This window comes from Citrus clementina, unplaced genomic scaffold (assembly GCF_000493195.1).
Source record: "Citrus clementina cultivar Clemenules unplaced genomic scaffold, Citrus_clementina_v1.0 scaffold_3, whole genome shotgun sequence".
In the NCBI taxonomy this organism is placed as follows: Eukaryota; Viridiplantae; Streptophyta; class Magnoliopsida; order Sapindales; family Rutaceae; genus Citrus; species Citrus x clementina.
In genome coordinates this window covers 43,755,657-43,772,848 of record NW_006262339.1, presented here as the reverse complement: position 1 = coordinate 43,772,848, position 17,192 = coordinate 43,755,657, and the positions used below count along the sequence as shown (strand labels likewise).

The following is a 17,192-nucleotide window of genomic DNA, read 5'->3' as shown; positions in this document are numbered from 1 at the left end:
GTAGATGTTAAGGTCTTAAAATAAGAACTAAAAAGGCAAGGGCCCATGGATCTATAATTCTTGCTTGCTTTTGAAATACCACTTTTCTTATTTTTCTAATTTCAAAAGCTTTAACTTGCACATGGCAAAATCTCAGGGGCATTGCAACCCTTCTGTATTACACTTCCCTCTCGACCCACATTAACAGTCATAGAATTTATAGGGAACTTTTGCTGCCAGTAAACTAGAGAAGATTCATGCTTTAGCTCCACATGAAATGTCTGAACAAATGGACTTCTCAACATCTGGACCGTGCAATTATAAACTTAAATAGGTGATCTGGGACCAGATATGTATGAAGCTGTTGTATCCATAATCCAAACATGACCAGTTTCACTAACACCAAGATCGTTCAGCTCAATACAATACCTATAGTCGATGTATAAAACAACTAGATATAGCTTGATAACCAACTAGATAGCTTAAAAGTAAAAGGTCAAGCTCAGGTTATCCGAAACAAAACAAAGCAATCGCAAGTAGTAACAACACAATGAAAACAAGGAAAACACAGAGCTCAGACAATCACATAGCGTCCAAAAGAGAATTGTCTTTTTTGATGAAGATTTCCACCGGCCAATTGCATGAACAGTACGAAAACAATAATTCACACATTTGCATAGAAATTCAGAAAGGGCAATTTTCTCACTGCAAATACCCAACAATTTCCGCAACTAAGAACTCCACATTTGAACCACTGTTACATCTCAATATTCATCCATTTATCATCAATTAAAGAACCTATATAAACATTTACAAAACACATTTTAAAATAAAAACGGAAAGAAAGGAAAAGAAAAATCACAATATACCGTAAGCAAATTAAGAATCAAAATGCTACCTAACCATGGAAACAATCAGCTAAACGCGGGTGTAGCCGGTTCTGATGGGGGTTCCCACAACAGAAAGCAATCCATTATCAGCAACCTCTCCTTCATCGTAATACAAATCTTCAGTTCCTCTGAAGGCAGCGTGTAACCCAACAATGAAAAACCCAATCAAGAGTGAAACCAACACGTTCAACCACACGTGCGTCAATACCAGCGAAACAATCGTGACGACGCCGAGAATTCCCAAAAGGACACGGTCATCCACCGTGCGATGGAATACAACCAATGGCCCGTCGCGAAAGAAGTAAAGGAAGAACCAGGCGATGAAGACGACTATGAACACAATCATTGAGACCGGGTGCCACAAGAGGCTGAGAAAGAGGATGGCAAGGACGATCATCGCGTAATTAACACGAAAGGAGGAGAGGTTCCGCTTTAGGTGGATGGTGGCTTCGCCGACGGAGGAAGGGCGCGTGATGGCGTGGATGTCGAGGAGTTGTCTCCATGGGCGACGCGTGGAGAAAACGGACTGGGTGGTGTCCCTGGCACGCGTGAGGAACGCGGTGGTGGGGGGAACGTAGGTTGGAGAGGTTGACGTGGGCGGAAGGGAGCCGTAGTGAGGCGGAGCTTGTGAAGACATTGGGTGATGAATGAAATGAGTGAATTTTGGAAACTAATAGAATTTAGGAAACCCTAATTCGAAGATCTGAAATGAAATTTGTGCGTCATGGGATGACGATGATGCAGAGAAATTGAGAGTGTGTGAGAGTGCAAGGGGAGAGAGGTCTCTTCGTTTAAAAGCTGATGCTTTTGGCTTCGATATTTGCTGGGAAAATTAGCATCGTTGAAGGAGAGGTTACGACACGTTTTCAAGGATTTAAAAGGTGACGGTCAGTGCCGACGTGTTCTTTTTCCTTTTCTTTTTTCTTTTCTCTTTCTAAACAAACAGACATTGACGACGTTATTGTCGATTTGTGGTGCGGTTTAAACGTAAAATCAAAATAAAGAAAGCTGCTATTTAAAGATAAATAAATAAATAAACGGAAAGAAAGTAAACAGATATCCAACGTGTTCAGAACCATACATCAACCTCAATTCTCCCATATCATTTCATTAAAGAACTTGTGAGTCTTGGTGTCTTCTATGATCAACCTTACAGCACCCGCCAACGCAACCCAGTATAGCATTACGCAGTTAAGGAGCTGCATTGAGTGCCTGAGTTTTGTGTCTCTGGGCATTCTTCCAGCTTTCAGGTATGCTATAGATGGCACCACAGATGGACACAAAATCTCCGAAAAAAGGCATTGCTCCAGCAACAAGAGTTACAAGAACTATGTAAATACTGGTAAAAGTAAAGACGGATGAAGCGATCTCTCAAAGGAATGTGCCGAGCAGATTTGTGGAACAACATTGTTTCTTCAAAGTAGGCATGTGTAGGCCTGCAATATATCTAAACAAAGAAATCAATACATCATCGTCAGAAACGAAGTCGAATCATAGATGTAACTTCCTGTAGCAGGTTTTGTACGAGAGAAGTTTTGGAGCAACAACATTTATTCAAAACAAACAAAGATTCGTCCATTTTGGTTTGATGCAAAAATGGGAGAAATGGATAAGCTTGATGATTGAATTAGAATTGTTATTCAGAGTGGGGAACATAGCTAATGAATATCTTCTCTTGTAAATATCAGTTTACGGATGATTCTTCATATACACCAAAGTGGAATAAACTAGTCTCCTTCCAAAAGGATGAGAAGCCAACCATTATACAATACCATGAACACTACCATACCTGATAGCATCCTGATATTTGAATCACAACAAGGAGGTTTGCCATCACAATTTGTCCATTCTGGAATAGCTAGAGAAGCCAAGATATGAGGCAGGACTTCTGAGCCACATGCCCAGCATCCACAGAAGGCCAATTACTGCATGCTGGTGATACGCCTTTACACATTCTTTTTCTGCAGGTTCTGTCAAGGTTTTCTGGCAAATGGCAAGAAAGTGATCATTTAAAGACTAGTAAAAATATCAAATTTGCAATTTTGTGTCTACAACAGGTAAGATAAGAGCATTCTAAACCATTTCATTAGAAATATTGCAAAAGAGAAAAAAACAGATAGAAAAGGAACAAGAATCAATTTATGATCTCTGAATGCGTTAAAAACATGTGTTTCTGGAAGCATTGCATCTCCAAATGAGAATGCAATTGCCCCAACAGCGTTAAATGCCCTAAAAGTCTTAGAAGAGGAGTTCCCATGCAAACTGTAACTGATTGATTCTCTATCTATATTTCTCCCTACAAGAAGAAAAGATAGCCCAATAGATTATTGCATGAACGTGTTTAGAAAATTGATAAAACTGTAAATAAAAGTCTACAAACGGAACAAAGTTAAATAAACAATTCCAAATTCCACCCTTATCTACCATTTTACGTTATCACACCAATCGTTATACCAGCAAAGCCAATTCTGCAGGAAGTGCCCAATGCATTGACCCATCATAATGAGTGGATATCAGGAAGCTGGGAGAGGACAAGCTCAAAGGCACCAAAGAAGACGATGAAATACTGTAAAGTTAGGGTGCCATTTGTGCGACATAAACTGCTTGCAGAAAACAGAACACAATTCCACCGACCCACCCCAGAAAAAGAGAAGTGTGAAAGGGAAACAAACACTACAAGTAAAGAAAACAAAATGGCTAATGGCATAAAGTATTATGTAATTACCGAAGAAAATCTAATGAAATTGGCTAAGCCTAAGGCTGCTGCCTGCAGCAGTTTAGATGGCAATGTTAGTGCCCAGAGAAGCTACCTGCTGAAAAAATGCAAATAACGACAGAATTCCTCGGTGAAGTGCTGAAGTTTGGTTTAGGACTAAATTGAAAGAATGGGAAGCTCAATCCTGCTCTGTGCTAATGTGGAGATAAAGTTGATTATTCATCAATTGTAAATTCACAATCATTGCTCTAAACTCTAATAGAAGCAGAGCAGAGCAGCTAGCCTACTCATCCATTGCAAAACATTTAATGGCCTTGTGCCGATAACGGGTTCACGAAGTCGACCCTTGTAAGTTGATATTAGAGTTCCGTTCGTTGACACCACTTTCCAAAAATGATTTTTTTATTTTTTTTAAACCCATGTCACTGGAAAATACGCATATCTCATCATTTGAACAAACAGAAGAAGAACATAACCTTATTGCTGACGCGGCGGGATATAATTGGCCCCACAATATAAATAATCGAAATGCCAAAATCCTACCGTCAATAAACCCACCAGGGGGAAAGCTTTAGATATTGGCTTCTCCGTTCTCTTTTCTGTCTCCGTCTCTTTCAAACAAAGACCTCTTGCCTTGCCCCCGTGAATCTCTTCGATCCGGACTGCAAGTAAATTGGGAAGGCCAGTTCTCCAAAACCCCACAAACTCAAGTATTAACGAAACAAAACAAAAAAGGCAAGCACTCCTCTCTTCGCATTTAACGATTCATATACAGATTTACTTGTATCAATTGCTCTCTCGATTTCTCAGCGGCGCAACAATGGTTTACGTAACTTCGTGGGACGAGTTCGTTGGGCGATCCGTTCAGTTGTACAAAGCCGATCCCCAATCTGTATGCTACCTTTTTTTTTTTTTCTTTTTGGTTCAATTGCCGAGAAGATAATTAAGTATGATTCTGAATTTATTGCTTTTTTTTTTCATTAAGATAAAACCGGCGTGATAATAGCCACTGTTTACCCTTTTGCTTCCATTTTCTTGACAATGTTATCTTGGAATAATTAATCTTTTTTTTTCCTCGGCAATTAAACAGAGTTATAGGAATACTTTTTATTGATAGATAATGTGAAATGGACTGATTCTTTTTTTTTTTTTGGCTTGATTTTTTTTAATCAAATTTGGGACGCAGACTAGATATTGCATGAAGTATCGGCATTGCGATGGTAAATTGGTTCTCAAAGTCACTGATAACAAAGAGGTATGAATTACATCCACTCCATTTTTTTTTTTTAATGAATTTCGGGTTGCAATGTATATTTGTTTATGTTTAATGCTTCAGTCAAACATTGCAGATTGGCTTGTAATTGCAATGGATGTTGAGCTTTTGTGTTTGAGTTAGCTAAATTTTTGTGCTTTTGTTTGGTTTTCCAATGTTGAAACTTGGGAGGATGTTTGTGGAGTGAAGTTACGTGTGGAATGGGAAATATAGTGCCATACCTTTCTGAATCATGAATACAGGAAAATAACCTTATCCTTTATTGCCTCTGTATTTTGCAACCAGTGGCTTATTAGTAAAGACTTGGATTTGAGAAGTTAATGATGGATTTTCAGTAAGACGCTTCACTTGGTGGCATCTGGGTGGGTTTTGCAAAGATTTGATTTAAGTTTAGCTCTGATAAAAGCCTAGAAGAAATAGCTTTTTTTTTTGGGGTCTATGTGATTGTCTTAGCTGTGTTGTATATTAGGAACTGTAAATTGCTATAGCATCTCTCTCTTTCATTTTCAATAGTTTTGATGAGATGGGATTGGTTTAGAACCGCGGATTTGAGTAGAAGGATTTGTGAGGGACTCTTAGGTAGGCAACCTATTCTAGTAATTTCATCTATCAGCATGGATGAAAAAGAGCTGAACGCATTGCACTGTAAGCTCTAAGTGCTTGAATCTTGGAATTTTTTTCTTTTTTATTAATATAAACTGATGGTTTTTTCGATCCTATACATAGTTAAGTTAATATCCTTGAGATCATAATACTATTTCACCTTGCACATCATGCTGCAACTATAATTGAAAGTAATGTTTGTTACTTTGTTAAGTGGTTCCTTAACTTTGTTACGGACGCTTTGGTTTTTCTCAGTTTTACTAGTGTGTGGCAACAATTGTAGTTTGTCATAATAGGTATGCTTTTGGAGCACAAAGCTGTGATCAATTTTGGAATTGAGATTGAACATAAACTTTTTGGTTGGTTAGTTTTCTGGTTTTAAGGGCTCTTGTCAGATGCAAAGATTCTCTTTTATTATTAGTTCAGATGTTCAGCTCCTTTTCAAGTCTGTAATCTCTCTTTTACTTGCCTTCTGTCTGGGATTACTGATTTGGGAAGAGGTATTTCACTTGCTGATTAATGGTTGCAGATTCATGTTTGTCTTCTTTGTTAATCACATCTAAAGGTTGCATAGATAGAGGAAAATTGGAAAAATTAATTCGGTGATATTTGGAAAAACAATTATAATAATAATAAGAGGAATATTCAGAATGCAACTATAAGCTGCCTTTTAGGGGGAAGATGGAAATACGATTTCAGATGCATCATAATTGTAAAAGAGGTACTTTGAAGAGATGCTTCTTGGGTAGAGAATAGAGACTCTTCTTGAATTGTAGCAATTTAATGTGGAAGAAGTATGCCTTAATTTTGCATCATTTTCCTCAATTTGTAGCAAAAAGTAGTTTGTCTCATGATTGTGGTGTCACTTTGATCATTTTAGAGTATAAAATGATGTTGGCACTGCATATGACATCTTTAAAGCTACCAGGGGCTGAATTGTGCCTAGAGGACCCTTTATTTATGAGCAGCTTTATGTCTTTTTTTCGCTAATAGGAAAATTCCTACCCTTTCTTCTTAAGTTTGTTATATTGTGCAAATTGAGGCAAGACAGAAGTTAGTGTAGATAGACCTTGGGCGGACATGGTAGTTTACACAAGTGCCTTGGAGTGAGGTGGTAATTGGTTGATTGTGTATGATGCTGTAGATTCATATGCACCATATTGGACCTCATTGGAAGTGAGTTCTTCTCCTTCAAATTTTAAAGTCTTGGGTAAGTTGAGAGATAATCCTCCTTGCTAACATAAATAATATTGGCTCTGGTTCATTAAATGCTGATTTTTCCCACATGTTTGGTAGTAACCGGGATTCGTTTATCTTAACGGTAGGACAAAATCATATATGCACACGCAAACGCAAGCATAGTCATAGATACATGCATGTAGTTATGGCGTAAGTATGCAGAACTTGAAGCCTTTGTTATCAATGCGTTAAGATATTGTGTTTTTATAGTTCTTTGTTTCTCTGTTTCAGTGTCTTAAGTTCAAGACAGACCAAGCACAGGATGCTAAGAAGATGGAGAAACTGAACAACATATTTTTTGCTTTGATGGCCCGGGGCCCTGATGGTACCATCTTCCCCTAAACTATTATGTCCTAACTCGGGTCGTATTTTAACACCCTTGGAAATCTAATTTTCTATCCTCTAGTTGTTGAAGATACAAATCTGTGATAGGATTATTTGTAAAAGTATCAATCATTTGCCAAGTAGGATACATTGACAATTTATTTGATGAAATAGGTATATAATAGTACTGCTTTTGAACATACTTTAATGTTAATTATATGGGCTATGATTGAAGCTGGAACTTATATGTTCTTGGAAACAACATTCCTATCATTTATTATCATTCCTCAGTGAAAGTTGATTTTCGGTCTTGAATCTTTATCCCATCAAATTGTGCTTGGCAGTAACTGTGCCTCTTACTTTTGCAGTGGACTTGTCAGAAGTTACTGGAAAAGAACAAATGGAAGCACAGCCAGCAAAGAAAGGAAGGGGAAGGAAACAGTGACTTTGTCGGCTGCTAGATAGGCAAATAGTCATTGACCAAATGTTATAAGACGATGTTTGATTTGAAAGAATTTTTGCAATTTCATTGCCAACTAAAATTCTGGCGAAATTATTTCGGTCACGAAGAATTTCAAGGGAATTTCTATAGAAACATTAATTTCCCCTGCTCTTCTTTTTTCACTTTCCTATAATTTTTCTGTTTATGGTTTAATCGAGGTTATGGGCTTGCGGTGCTTGTATCTTCTTCATTATTTTTATGATCACTGTTATGTTTAACGAACATGATTATATGCTACTGTGTGCGGAATAGCTCATTACAAGTTCTATGTTACGTATCCCTATTTACGTGCTATGCTTCGGCGCACTTCTGTAAATAATAACCAAAGCATTGGGGGCGTTTAATCAAAGCCTTGCCTAGGAGTCGTAACTCGTAAAAGAAAATGGGAAGCTTATACTATATATACCTATCGCAGTAACTGGAGCATGACTCGTAATCTTGTTATTTTATGAGTTGAGTGCAGACTGCAGGCATTCAGACATTCTGCAGACTGCAGGCAGGGAGGCTGAGGTACTCTTCAGTTTTGGCCTGCTGCAGAAGTTTTGTGGTGTAGGGAAGGTAGCATGTCAGCTATGTTCCTGGGTATTGGTTTCTCAAAAGTGTTTTTTTTTTTTTTTTTTTTTTTTTTGATGAGTCTATCAGCATGACCCGATGATGCTCCTAAGCTTGCCACCATCGATTCGCCTGCATAAGAAGTAACGTCCTCTGATTCCACCCCGACTCAGTCTATCATCATTAAATAAATTTGATCAACCTTATAGTATGAGCAGTTGCTCTTGACACAAAACAAATGGTTAAAGAATTAATGTACGTGGCTCCAGATTGCTGTTTGCACTCTTTCGAAGCAAATAAAGCACTCTAAAGTTTGCTAGACAAGGGCGTCAGCATGCAGCAATGGGGTCCAAAAAGTTGAAGCTTTGATGCTTGCCTCAAAGGCAGTGCAGTGTGTTTCGATTTAAATTAATTAATTCATTGCCCATAATCTTTGAGAATTCAGATAAACTTCATCTGATAAGGGAAAATGATGTTAAGACTGAAGAGGGGAGGAGACCTAAATCCAGGAAAATTTAGATTGAAGAAATTAATTAACGCTAATTAATCATTCATGGCCGCACCTCATTTATCTCATGCACGTCCTCAGTCCATTGGATTTGGATCCGACCCCAATGCACCACTCTACTAATTATTAGGGTTTAGTAGCCCCACTAAAAAGTTAAAATTAGAAATAGGCTGTGATATTTCTATGAAAAGCAACATTTTTTTTTTTTTTGATAAGTATGAAAAGCAACATTTTCAAATGAGATTTTTCTCTAAACTTACCATACTTTTCATTTGAATATCGTTTTCGCATATAAATTCTATCAGATACTCTATAATATATTTATTGACTGAATTATTTGATTAATAAAGATAATGAATTTTTTTACTAAAGATTGTGTGGTATTGCAAAACAAATTAATCTTGTATTACTCATTGAATATAACTATAAGCTACACATTTAGTAAGAGCAATAATTCAAGTGAATTCTACCAAATGAGTATTGAAGTTTTTATATTTACAATACAGATTTTAAAGCTTATGCCGAATGCTTACTTACATTATAATAATTATTAATGTTACTATTATTTAATATTATACTATTAGTAATTAATAATAATAATGTTATTATTTAAATGGATAAAAAAGAATTTTTAATTTTGTTTAAGCATAAAAATATTAATTTACTATTCATTCTCATTTCCCTATTTTTATTCTCATCTTCTTGTGCGAATGAGATTCTTACTTTTCATTTTTAAATTTATGAGTCACACCCAAAATTTATTCTCATTTTTTTTAATTTAAGAAGTAAACACACCACTATTGTATTGAACCATATAGGATGTGCAAAAAAATCCGAGCTGGCTTGACCCTCCCGTGGTCTTTTGGCCCAGCCCTCCATATGAGGGCTTGGATAAAGGCTTAAGGAAAAAGTTTGGGCCCTCTATTTTTGTTTTAAAAATAAATTTAGTAATTGAAATTTTAAAAATAATAGAAAAATAGAAAAAAAAACCTTAAATTCCTAATTCATAAATCAATAATGATTAAAAAATTTAAATTATAATACTAAACTTTCTCTTAATCGTTAATTAATAAGAGATTGCTTAAATTAGAGATTCAGTATTAATTCATTTTTATGTTTATGATAATTAAAAAAAAAAAATAAAATAATAATGAAAACCCGAGCCCAGCTCTAGGGCGACCCTTATGCTTTCTCTAAAACCGCATTTGGCATCCCTAAAAGAGTATAAAAACAACTAGCCGGGTTAATAAACTTATGCGTACAACAGATGATACAACATCTTGCTTTGCAGCTGAACTTTATTGGGTGATTAAAGTGGTATCCTCAAAGTTAAAAACATTGTAAAGTGGAAAATTCTTGCAATAATTATTGAATGAATAACTGATTAGCTGTACTGCTTTTCCCACTTTCGTTTGATGCTGCTGATCATTATATTATATATATATATATATATATGCTTTGATTCCTTCTTCTTTCTCATCTCACTTTCTTTTTTTTTCTTTCTCCTCATTTCTTCCACATGTAATTAGTAACACCATTAACATGCTCATGCTGAAATTAAGTTGACGTTTTTATTTCTTTTATTTTCTTAAAAACAGAAATTGTTCTCTCTCTCTCTCTCTCTCTCTCTCTCTCTCTCTCTCTCTCATCATCCAATTCAACCAAAATCTCTTACTTGCGGTTGATATATTAATATTCCCTAGAAAAATGGAATTTCACTATAATCTTCTTGCCTAATAATCGTAACTTGTACTACAGTTGTTGTATTAAACTTGTAATTGAAAAGCACGCGTAAAGGAGTGGTCTCTTAAAATATGCAACAACGACGGAAATATATAAAGTCACATGAAAAAACTCCACACGCGTGATCTGTAAAGGTCAAAGCACATGCTTAGATTTTTATAAACATGGGAGATGGACGTGACAAAGCATTTTCTTGCTGATTTAAGACAAAAATCTCGGGGACTCGTAGCAGTAGTTGCGCCAACTTCATTATATGTCTGTTTTGTCTCATGTCTAGTCCATACTCCATAGTTGGTAAGGAAGGGATAAATTTACTTTCTAACAATTGTCATAACGGTTACAAATTATTTTTAATTATACTTTCCATATTTTGAATTTTGTGTTATACATCCAAAGCAAAGCACATAAAGAGAGAGAGAGCAATAACAGATTTACTGATATTTATAATAATAATAAAAACTTACTAAATCTATTTTAGATGAAGTTTAATATAATACAATCTAAATTTCTATCGGCAAATGTCTTGATGAAACTTCTATTCTGTTAATATGAGTAAGAGAAATATTTATTTTTATCCAATTTTTTAATTGTGTGATGAATTATGAGAGTAATCAAAGTGAGGGCTCGAGCTGACCACTCACCACGTGTCAAGCGGCATATATCCAAAGTTAAATAGGTGAAAATTATTAATCTAAACGGATGATTATCGAGCCACCCAAACCCTGAGGGTATGCTTCTTTCTCTTTTTTTTTTTAAACTGATTAAGCATCAAGTTATTGTATTACACAAAAATATTTATAAATGACAACATATCATTACTCTGATATTTATAATAAGATATATACATGTGACTTATATTATTATATTTTTATTTTATAAAGTAGATGTCCAGCCAAATACTCCTTATAGAAAAATAATATCTCTACTTCACTCGTATTTCATAAAAAAAAAATATTATAAACAATCTCTATACAATTATAATTAATTAAGAGATTTTGAGTTCATAGAAACTCAAATTATTACCCTCATAACCATAGTCAGACAGAAGGGATAAAATAATTTCTGATAATACTCTACTCCCAGATTTGTGTTTTGGGTGATGTGGAAGTACAAACAGCTCCTCCACTGGTCCCTTAATTTCATCCGCAATTTTTGTTTTTTTTTTTTGGTTTGTTGAGAAGAATTTTCATTTGAAATTTAATTTTAAAAGTACGCGATTAAGGAAATTCAGAAACAAGAAAAACGAGATGATTAAGAGAGAGAGAGAGAGAGAGATAAAACAATAAAAGTCAACGGCATCGGGACCAAGGTGGGCCCACGAGCTGTCAATCACCGACCTGACAGGGATCCCACAGCGCAAGATAGCAAGTGGCATGCCGTGGCAGTCAAAGCAGGCATCACACACAAAGCGCCCGCATCGGAGCACGTGTCAGACATAGCGGAAAACTCAAATTGTATACGTGGCAGCCTCCTCTTGGGCAGCGTTCGCAACGGCTACAGGTGTACGATTGCCCAGTGCATTTTCCTTAAAAAAAATAAATAAATATACTAATATAGTTAGTGTGTGCCCCGGAGGATGTGGCCAGAGAGCCGCACGGCAATTATAGGAATTTGGAGATGTAGAGAGAAAGAGATGGAAGAGAAAAATCATACTTGAAAGCGAAGTAAGAAGGCCAAGGGAAAGAGAGGCAGCAGTAGCTTTGTTTCTACTCCCCACCCCCCCCCCCCCCCCCGCGCAGTCCAAATAAATCCCTCGGTCGCACTCTGGCTGGCCACTGGACCCTTGCTTTAGGACTTTGGTTGAATGAATGACTTTTTGGCCTTGCCAATTGCTCTTTGTTTCCTTTGTGTTTTTCTCTTCCTTGATTCAAAAGGGTCAAAGTTTCAGTTAGTCTTTGATATTTACTCATTTTCTTTTCCAATTCCCCCCACCGAATGCTCATTCTTTTTCTGAGTTAACTGAAAAATTATTTTCATACCTTTCGTAATTATAGTTTGAGGAATAATGGATCTAAAAGCGATGATCTTGATTTCTTTACATGTATGATAGTAAATCGAATTGGAATAATCACATTCGTAATTGCTTAGAATATAATGTTATATGGTTTGTTAATGGTAATAAAAACTTCCTAGTAAAAGATTTTTACTTTTTAACACATCCACATCTAATTATCTATATCTACTTTGTGTTATTCTCAAAATGTTATATGGTGGGTGGGTGCTTTGGGGCACAGAGATGTGAAAACCATTTGAAAAAGCGAATAATGCAAATGATAGCAATTACAATAAATACAAAAGCAGGCGCATCATTTACAGCAAAGGGGGGTAATCAGCAAATAGCTAGGTTGGAAATTAGGGACTCCTTTAAGCATCTATCTTTTTAACGTACACAAAAGTAAAAGTGATCATGATAACTAGTCGCAAAAGCAAAAACAAAGGCAGGAAAAATAATGTCCGAGCCGATAGCTGTTTATTTAACCGGGCTAAGAAGTTGCGGTAAAAATATTAGGCAGCAGGAGAGACAACAAATACATGCAACAAACGGGTATATCGATTGCATTACGTGCAACACATGTTGCATCCTTACGAATTTTGTTATGTTACAAAATTAATTGAGAGCGTCATGAATAAGTTAAAAATCACAACGAAAAACTCGTGATTTATGCAATATATACACACCCCCAATGCAATATAGGCGCACTACAAATTTTAGGAATTTAACATTTGTCTTTTATATATATTAGAAATATTTTAATTCAAAATTTAAAAATTTAAAAAAAATTTAAAAAATCATAATATATATTTTAAATTTTAAATTTTAAATTTCTTAAACTTCACGGTTTTAGAATTTTTTTTTAAATTTAAAATTCGGGACAAATATATATATAAGAAATCATAATTAACATTTGTCTTACACATTTTTTTTTTTTTGGGAAATCATAATTGAAGTAAAATTTGAAAATAATTAACTTATACATTAAAAGCCTGTCAAAATCTGTGTCCATGTATCGTAAGCTTAAACTCAACTCAAATATCAACTATCAGAAAATGAGAAAACCACACTGCATGTCCGGATTCTGGGAGTGGTAAAACTGAAGCTGAAAATGGTAGTCTTAAAAAAAAAAAAAAAAAAAACCTTTAATTAAAGAGAAGCCAGAAACAAGGGAAGGAAGAGGGAAAATGAATAATAAATTCAATAGCCAAGGTCTTTGATGTGGGGCCCACTCTGAAATCTGTGACAGAGACGGCAGTTTCAATTTTTCTCTCAGATTAGTCTCTGTGCTTCTTCCTGTGTTCCTTTGCTTATATAAAAATTAATGTGTCTTACTTTTTCTCTCTGTAGAAAAATATGTGTAATATATTTATATATATATATATATTATTAAAATATCACTCAAAAGAAATGGGGGGTTTTGTATTCATATGGAGGTGTGAATTCTGAAGTGAGGCGAAGTCTTCTCTTTCACACCATTCAATCTTAACCCAAAAAAAAAAAAAAGGCGTGGGAGGAGGAGAGTCATCTAGGGTTTGAAGTTTTGTAGCACCAAGTCCAACAAAGGTCTGTTATTTGGTGCTTTTTTGTTGTCATTTTTCTTCTTTTGGTTGTAGATTTCGATGTTGAAATAGTTTTTGCGTTTTTGAATCCTCTATCTGGGTCTTTTTTTCTTTTTCTTTTTTTTTTTCTCCCAATTGATTTTCGTAGAATCTGATCTTCTGCGTCTAGTAATTTGGAAGTTCAAACGTATTTGGGAAGTTTAAATTTTTTAAACTTTAATTGGAAAACCATTTATGGGTCAGAAAATGGAAATTTGACTTAAAAAGATTTTTTTCTCCCGTAAAAAAGTTGAGATCTTTGGAGTATCTTATGGCCTGTTTTGGTTTGGCTTTTTTATTTTTGGGGAATTAGGGTTTTTTGGGTTAATATGGAGGAGGTTGAAGAAGCGAACAAGGCAGCTGTTGAGAGTTGCCACAGAGTTCTAAGTTTGTTGAGTCAGCCCCAAGATCAGGTTCAGTATAAGAATTTAATGGTAGAAACTGGAGAGGCTGTTTTTCGGTTCAAAAAAGTTGTTTCCCTTCTCAACAATGGGTCGGGTCATGCAAGAGTGAGAAAGCTCAGGAAGTTACCAAATCCTGTTAACCAATCCATCTTCTTAGAGAATCCTCACCATAAAACAGAAATTCCTTCCAAGAATCTGCAATTTCTCCAATCTAGTTTTCATGATAACCCTGTTCAAGAAATGGGATCGCTTGCTAAAAGTTCGTTAACTCTGGGCAACCCATCTTTGGAGTTGATCTCAAATGGGAAACAGCATCTACAACTTGGTCAGCAAACTCCTTCAACTTCAGCACACTATCATTTCCTCCAGCAACAGCAGCTACAACAGAGGTTGCTCCACCAGCAGCAGCAGCAGCAACAGCATCATATGAAACTTCAAGCTGAAAAGATGTTTAGAAAGAGCAATAGTGGGGTTAGCCTTAATTTTGATAGCTCTAGCTGCACACCTACAATGTCATCCAACAGGTCTTTCATTTCTTCCTTGAGTATGGATGGTAGTGTGGCTAATTTGGATGGAAGTGCCTTCCATTTGATTGGGGCACCTCGTTCTTCAGATCAGAGTTCACAACAGCACAAGAGGAAGTGCTCTGGAAGGGGGGAAGATGGGAGTGTGAAATGTGGAAGCAGTGGTAGATGCCACTGCTCGAAGAAGAGGTTAGGTTATTTCTTTATCATCATATTCTTCTTTCTTTTATTTGTAGCTTGCCTCACCCCCCTCCCCCCCTTTCTTTTCTTTTCTTTTCTTTTCGCTTATTGGTTGCTTATTGACAGGAAGCATAGGGTGAAGAAGTCAATCAAGGTACCTGCTATCAGCAACAAGCTTGCAGATATCCCTCCCGATGATTATTCTTGGAGGAAGTATGGGCAGAAGCCAATCAAGGGTTCTCCCCATCCTAGGTACATTCAATTTGCAGTCTTTGATATGAGATTAATTTGCAAGTAATGTGTATGAAGTTTCGCTGTAGTTCTGTTGTATGCTCTTTTAAATTTAAGGCAGTAATTTGCAATTCTACCGGTCACCGTTTCATGGCATGGTTTATGTGAACATTTATTTCGAAGCTGTGTGATTCAATATGGTAATGTGTTAATTGAAAAGGATATAGTATTTTTTTCTTCTAAGGAAAGTTTTTAGAAGATAAATAAGGAACCTTTTTGTTGTCTTCTCTCTATTCATGCACGCTCAAAAGCGATAGTATTTGTTTGAAGACCATTCGTGGTTGGTACATTGGGGTATACCATCTATGCCTGTGTTGAGTAGTTATGATATTACTTTTACACTGGTGGTTACCAATGAATATGTTAAGTTAGATGTCATCTTGTCTTTTTTATTTGAATGACTTTAGGTGCTTGCTCTGTTGTTACTGAACTGATTAGTGCGTTTCCGTAGATATTTAAGTGTCAAGGTAAAGTGTGGAACTTTGTCTCCCATGGTAGAGAGTTTGGGTATCAGTTAGCTTTTAGGAGCTCTTTCAAGCATTTCGGATAACTGTTTTCAAAGAAGTATGAAATTGAAGGAACCTAATATGAATTTTAAACCTTTTTTAAACTTCCACAGGGGATACTACAAGTGTAGCAGCATGAGAGGTTGTCCTGCCAGGAAGCATGTGGAGCGGTGCTTGGAAGAACCAACCATGCTTATTGTTACGTACGAAGGCGAACATAACCACCCAAGGTTACCATCGCAATCCGCAACCACATAAACTTCCTGGAAAGCTACATCAATGTCACTTCAAGCCGGTTGATGTTGAATTTGTTGAACCGCTGTATATGTTTGGCTTGAATTGCCCCTGTACATATTTTGCATGGTTCTGACTTAAGTCATGGGGACATATTTGGAGCAGTTTTTTTTTTTTTTTTGGGAGTTTTTGGGCTTTGGAGGATTGCTTTCCAAGGCTTTTTAGTAATTTGACTGCTGCAGGCTTGAATCCTTGGGTGGACTAAAGAACAATGTAGGAATGGGGTTTCAAATTGTAAGAACTTCTTCATCTTTTATGGCAATCAATGCTTTAAAGTCTAGAGTTCCATTGAAGTGAATGGAATGGTACAAATATGGTATGTTTACAAGTTTAGAATAAGCAATAGTAGTTGATGATTAGGTTGATTCCAGTTTCTCTCGTGTTTGGTAGAAATTCAAGGTACTTAAAATTTCTTCATGAGAAAGTCATGATTGAGTTGTCACAACAAAGCAATGTGTTTGAAGTCAAAGTAAAACTTTTCACACTTTTAACAACGACTTGAATGTTGGTGTTCTTTCGTATTTTTCTGGTCTCCTCCTCCTTGGTGGATGTAGTTGCATGTTTTTTTTCAACAGCAGTCCAATATGGTTTAAGGAAAATGAGTGGGGACTCGGAGTCAATTTCTAGGGTTTTGAATCCATCAATTTTCCAACTTAAATCGTTCAACCTTTCCTATCCCTCTGATTGTTTCTTTCCCCTCCATGGCAACAAAAGCATGTGGATTATGAGATTGACCCACATGGGCAATCAGCAATAATGCTTTGGCATATTGCTGTGTTTGTTATTCATTGATTGCCACACGCAACAATGGGTCCGAAATTACTAGTGAACAAATTAGACAAAAGTTTTGAAACCCTGGCAAGGATTCAGGATAATATAACAGGTCTTGATATTGAGACCTCCTTTATATTAGAAATGTATGTGATTTACATTAATGTAATACTTTTTTTTTTTTTCCTTTTAAATGAGGAAAAAAAAAAGTTCAAATATTGAATGAGGATAGACTAATGTTTGAAGTAACAATGATGAGTTCTGTAACCTTGATTAATAAGTATGATTATCAATGACCA

The 17,192-nt window shown here is 36.0% G+C and overlaps 3 protein-coding genes across 4 annotated transcripts; 2 read left to right on the top strand and 1 right to left on the bottom strand.

Annotated features, from left to right (window-relative positions):
* Positions 1–650: 650 nt before the first annotated feature.
* LOC18045862 (PRA1 family protein E) lies at positions 651–1,783 on the bottom strand. The gene has a single exon (XM_024188660.1). The coding sequence runs from the start codon at positions 1,504–1,506 to the stop codon at positions 898–900; it is 609 nt and encodes a 202-aa protein (XP_024044428.1). The 5' UTR covers positions 1,507–1,783; the 3' UTR covers positions 651–897.
* A 2,314-nt stretch (positions 1,784–4,097) lies between these two features.
* On the top strand, positions 4,098–7,719 carry LOC18045860 (signal recognition particle 9 kDa protein). Its single transcript, XM_006443837.2, has 4 exons — positions 4,098–4,477; positions 4,772–4,840; positions 6,932–7,025; positions 7,393–7,719. Exons 1-4 carry the CDS (start codon positions 4,406–4,408, stop codon positions 7,467–7,469), a joined length of 312 nt encoding a protein of 103 aa, XP_006443900.1. The 5' UTR covers positions 4,098–4,405; the 3' UTR covers positions 7,470–7,719.
* A 5,927-nt stretch (positions 7,720–13,646) lies between these two features.
* Positions 13,647–16,447, top strand: LOC18045859 (probable WRKY transcription factor 21). 2 transcript variants are annotated; one of them, XM_024189402.1, is made up of 4 exons: positions 13,647–13,888; positions 14,237–15,040; positions 15,158–15,283; positions 15,942–16,447. In XM_024189402.1, the coding sequence occupies exons 2-4, from the start codon at positions 14,253–14,255 to the stop codon at positions 16,084–16,086; spliced, it is 1,059 nt and encodes a 352-aa protein (XP_024045170.1). In that variant the 5' UTR covers positions 13,647–13,888; positions 14,237–14,252; the 3' UTR covers positions 16,087–16,447. The 2 variants fall into 2 exon arrangements, with proteins under 2 accessions (XP_024045170.1, XP_024045169.1); XM_024189401.1 differs by having other exon boundaries at positions 13,648–13,888; positions 14,033–15,040.
* The last annotated feature ends 745 nt before the right edge of the window (positions 16,448–17,192 follow it).

Coding starts and splice junctions, on each gene's coding strand:
- LOC18045862 (XM_024188660.1), bottom strand. CDS start 1,506: ATGTCTTCACAAGCTCCGCCTCACTACGGCTCCCTTCCGCCCACGTCA.
- LOC18045860 (XM_006443837.2), top strand. CDS start 4,406: ATGGTTTACGTAACTTCGTGGGACGAGTTCGTTGGGCGATCCGTTCAG. Junction 4,478..4,771: donor ACAAAGCCGATCCCCAATCT/GTATGCTACCTT, acceptor TTTGGGACGCAG/ACTAGATATTGCATGAAGTA. Junction 4,841..6,931: donor AAGTCACTGATAACAAAGAG/GTATGAATTACA, acceptor TCTCTGTTTCAG/TGTCTTAAGTTCAAGACAGA.
- LOC18045859 (XM_024189402.1), top strand. CDS start 14,253: ATGGAGGAGGTTGAAGAAGCGAACAAGGCAGCTGTTGAGAGTTGCCAC. Junction 15,041..15,157: donor TGCCACTGCTCGAAGAAGAG/GTTAGGTTATTT, acceptor GCTTATTGACAG/GAAGCATAGGGTGAAGAAGT. Junction 15,284..15,941: donor AAGGGTTCTCCCCATCCTAG/GTACATTCAATT, acceptor AAACTTCCACAG/GGGATACTACAAGTGTAGCA.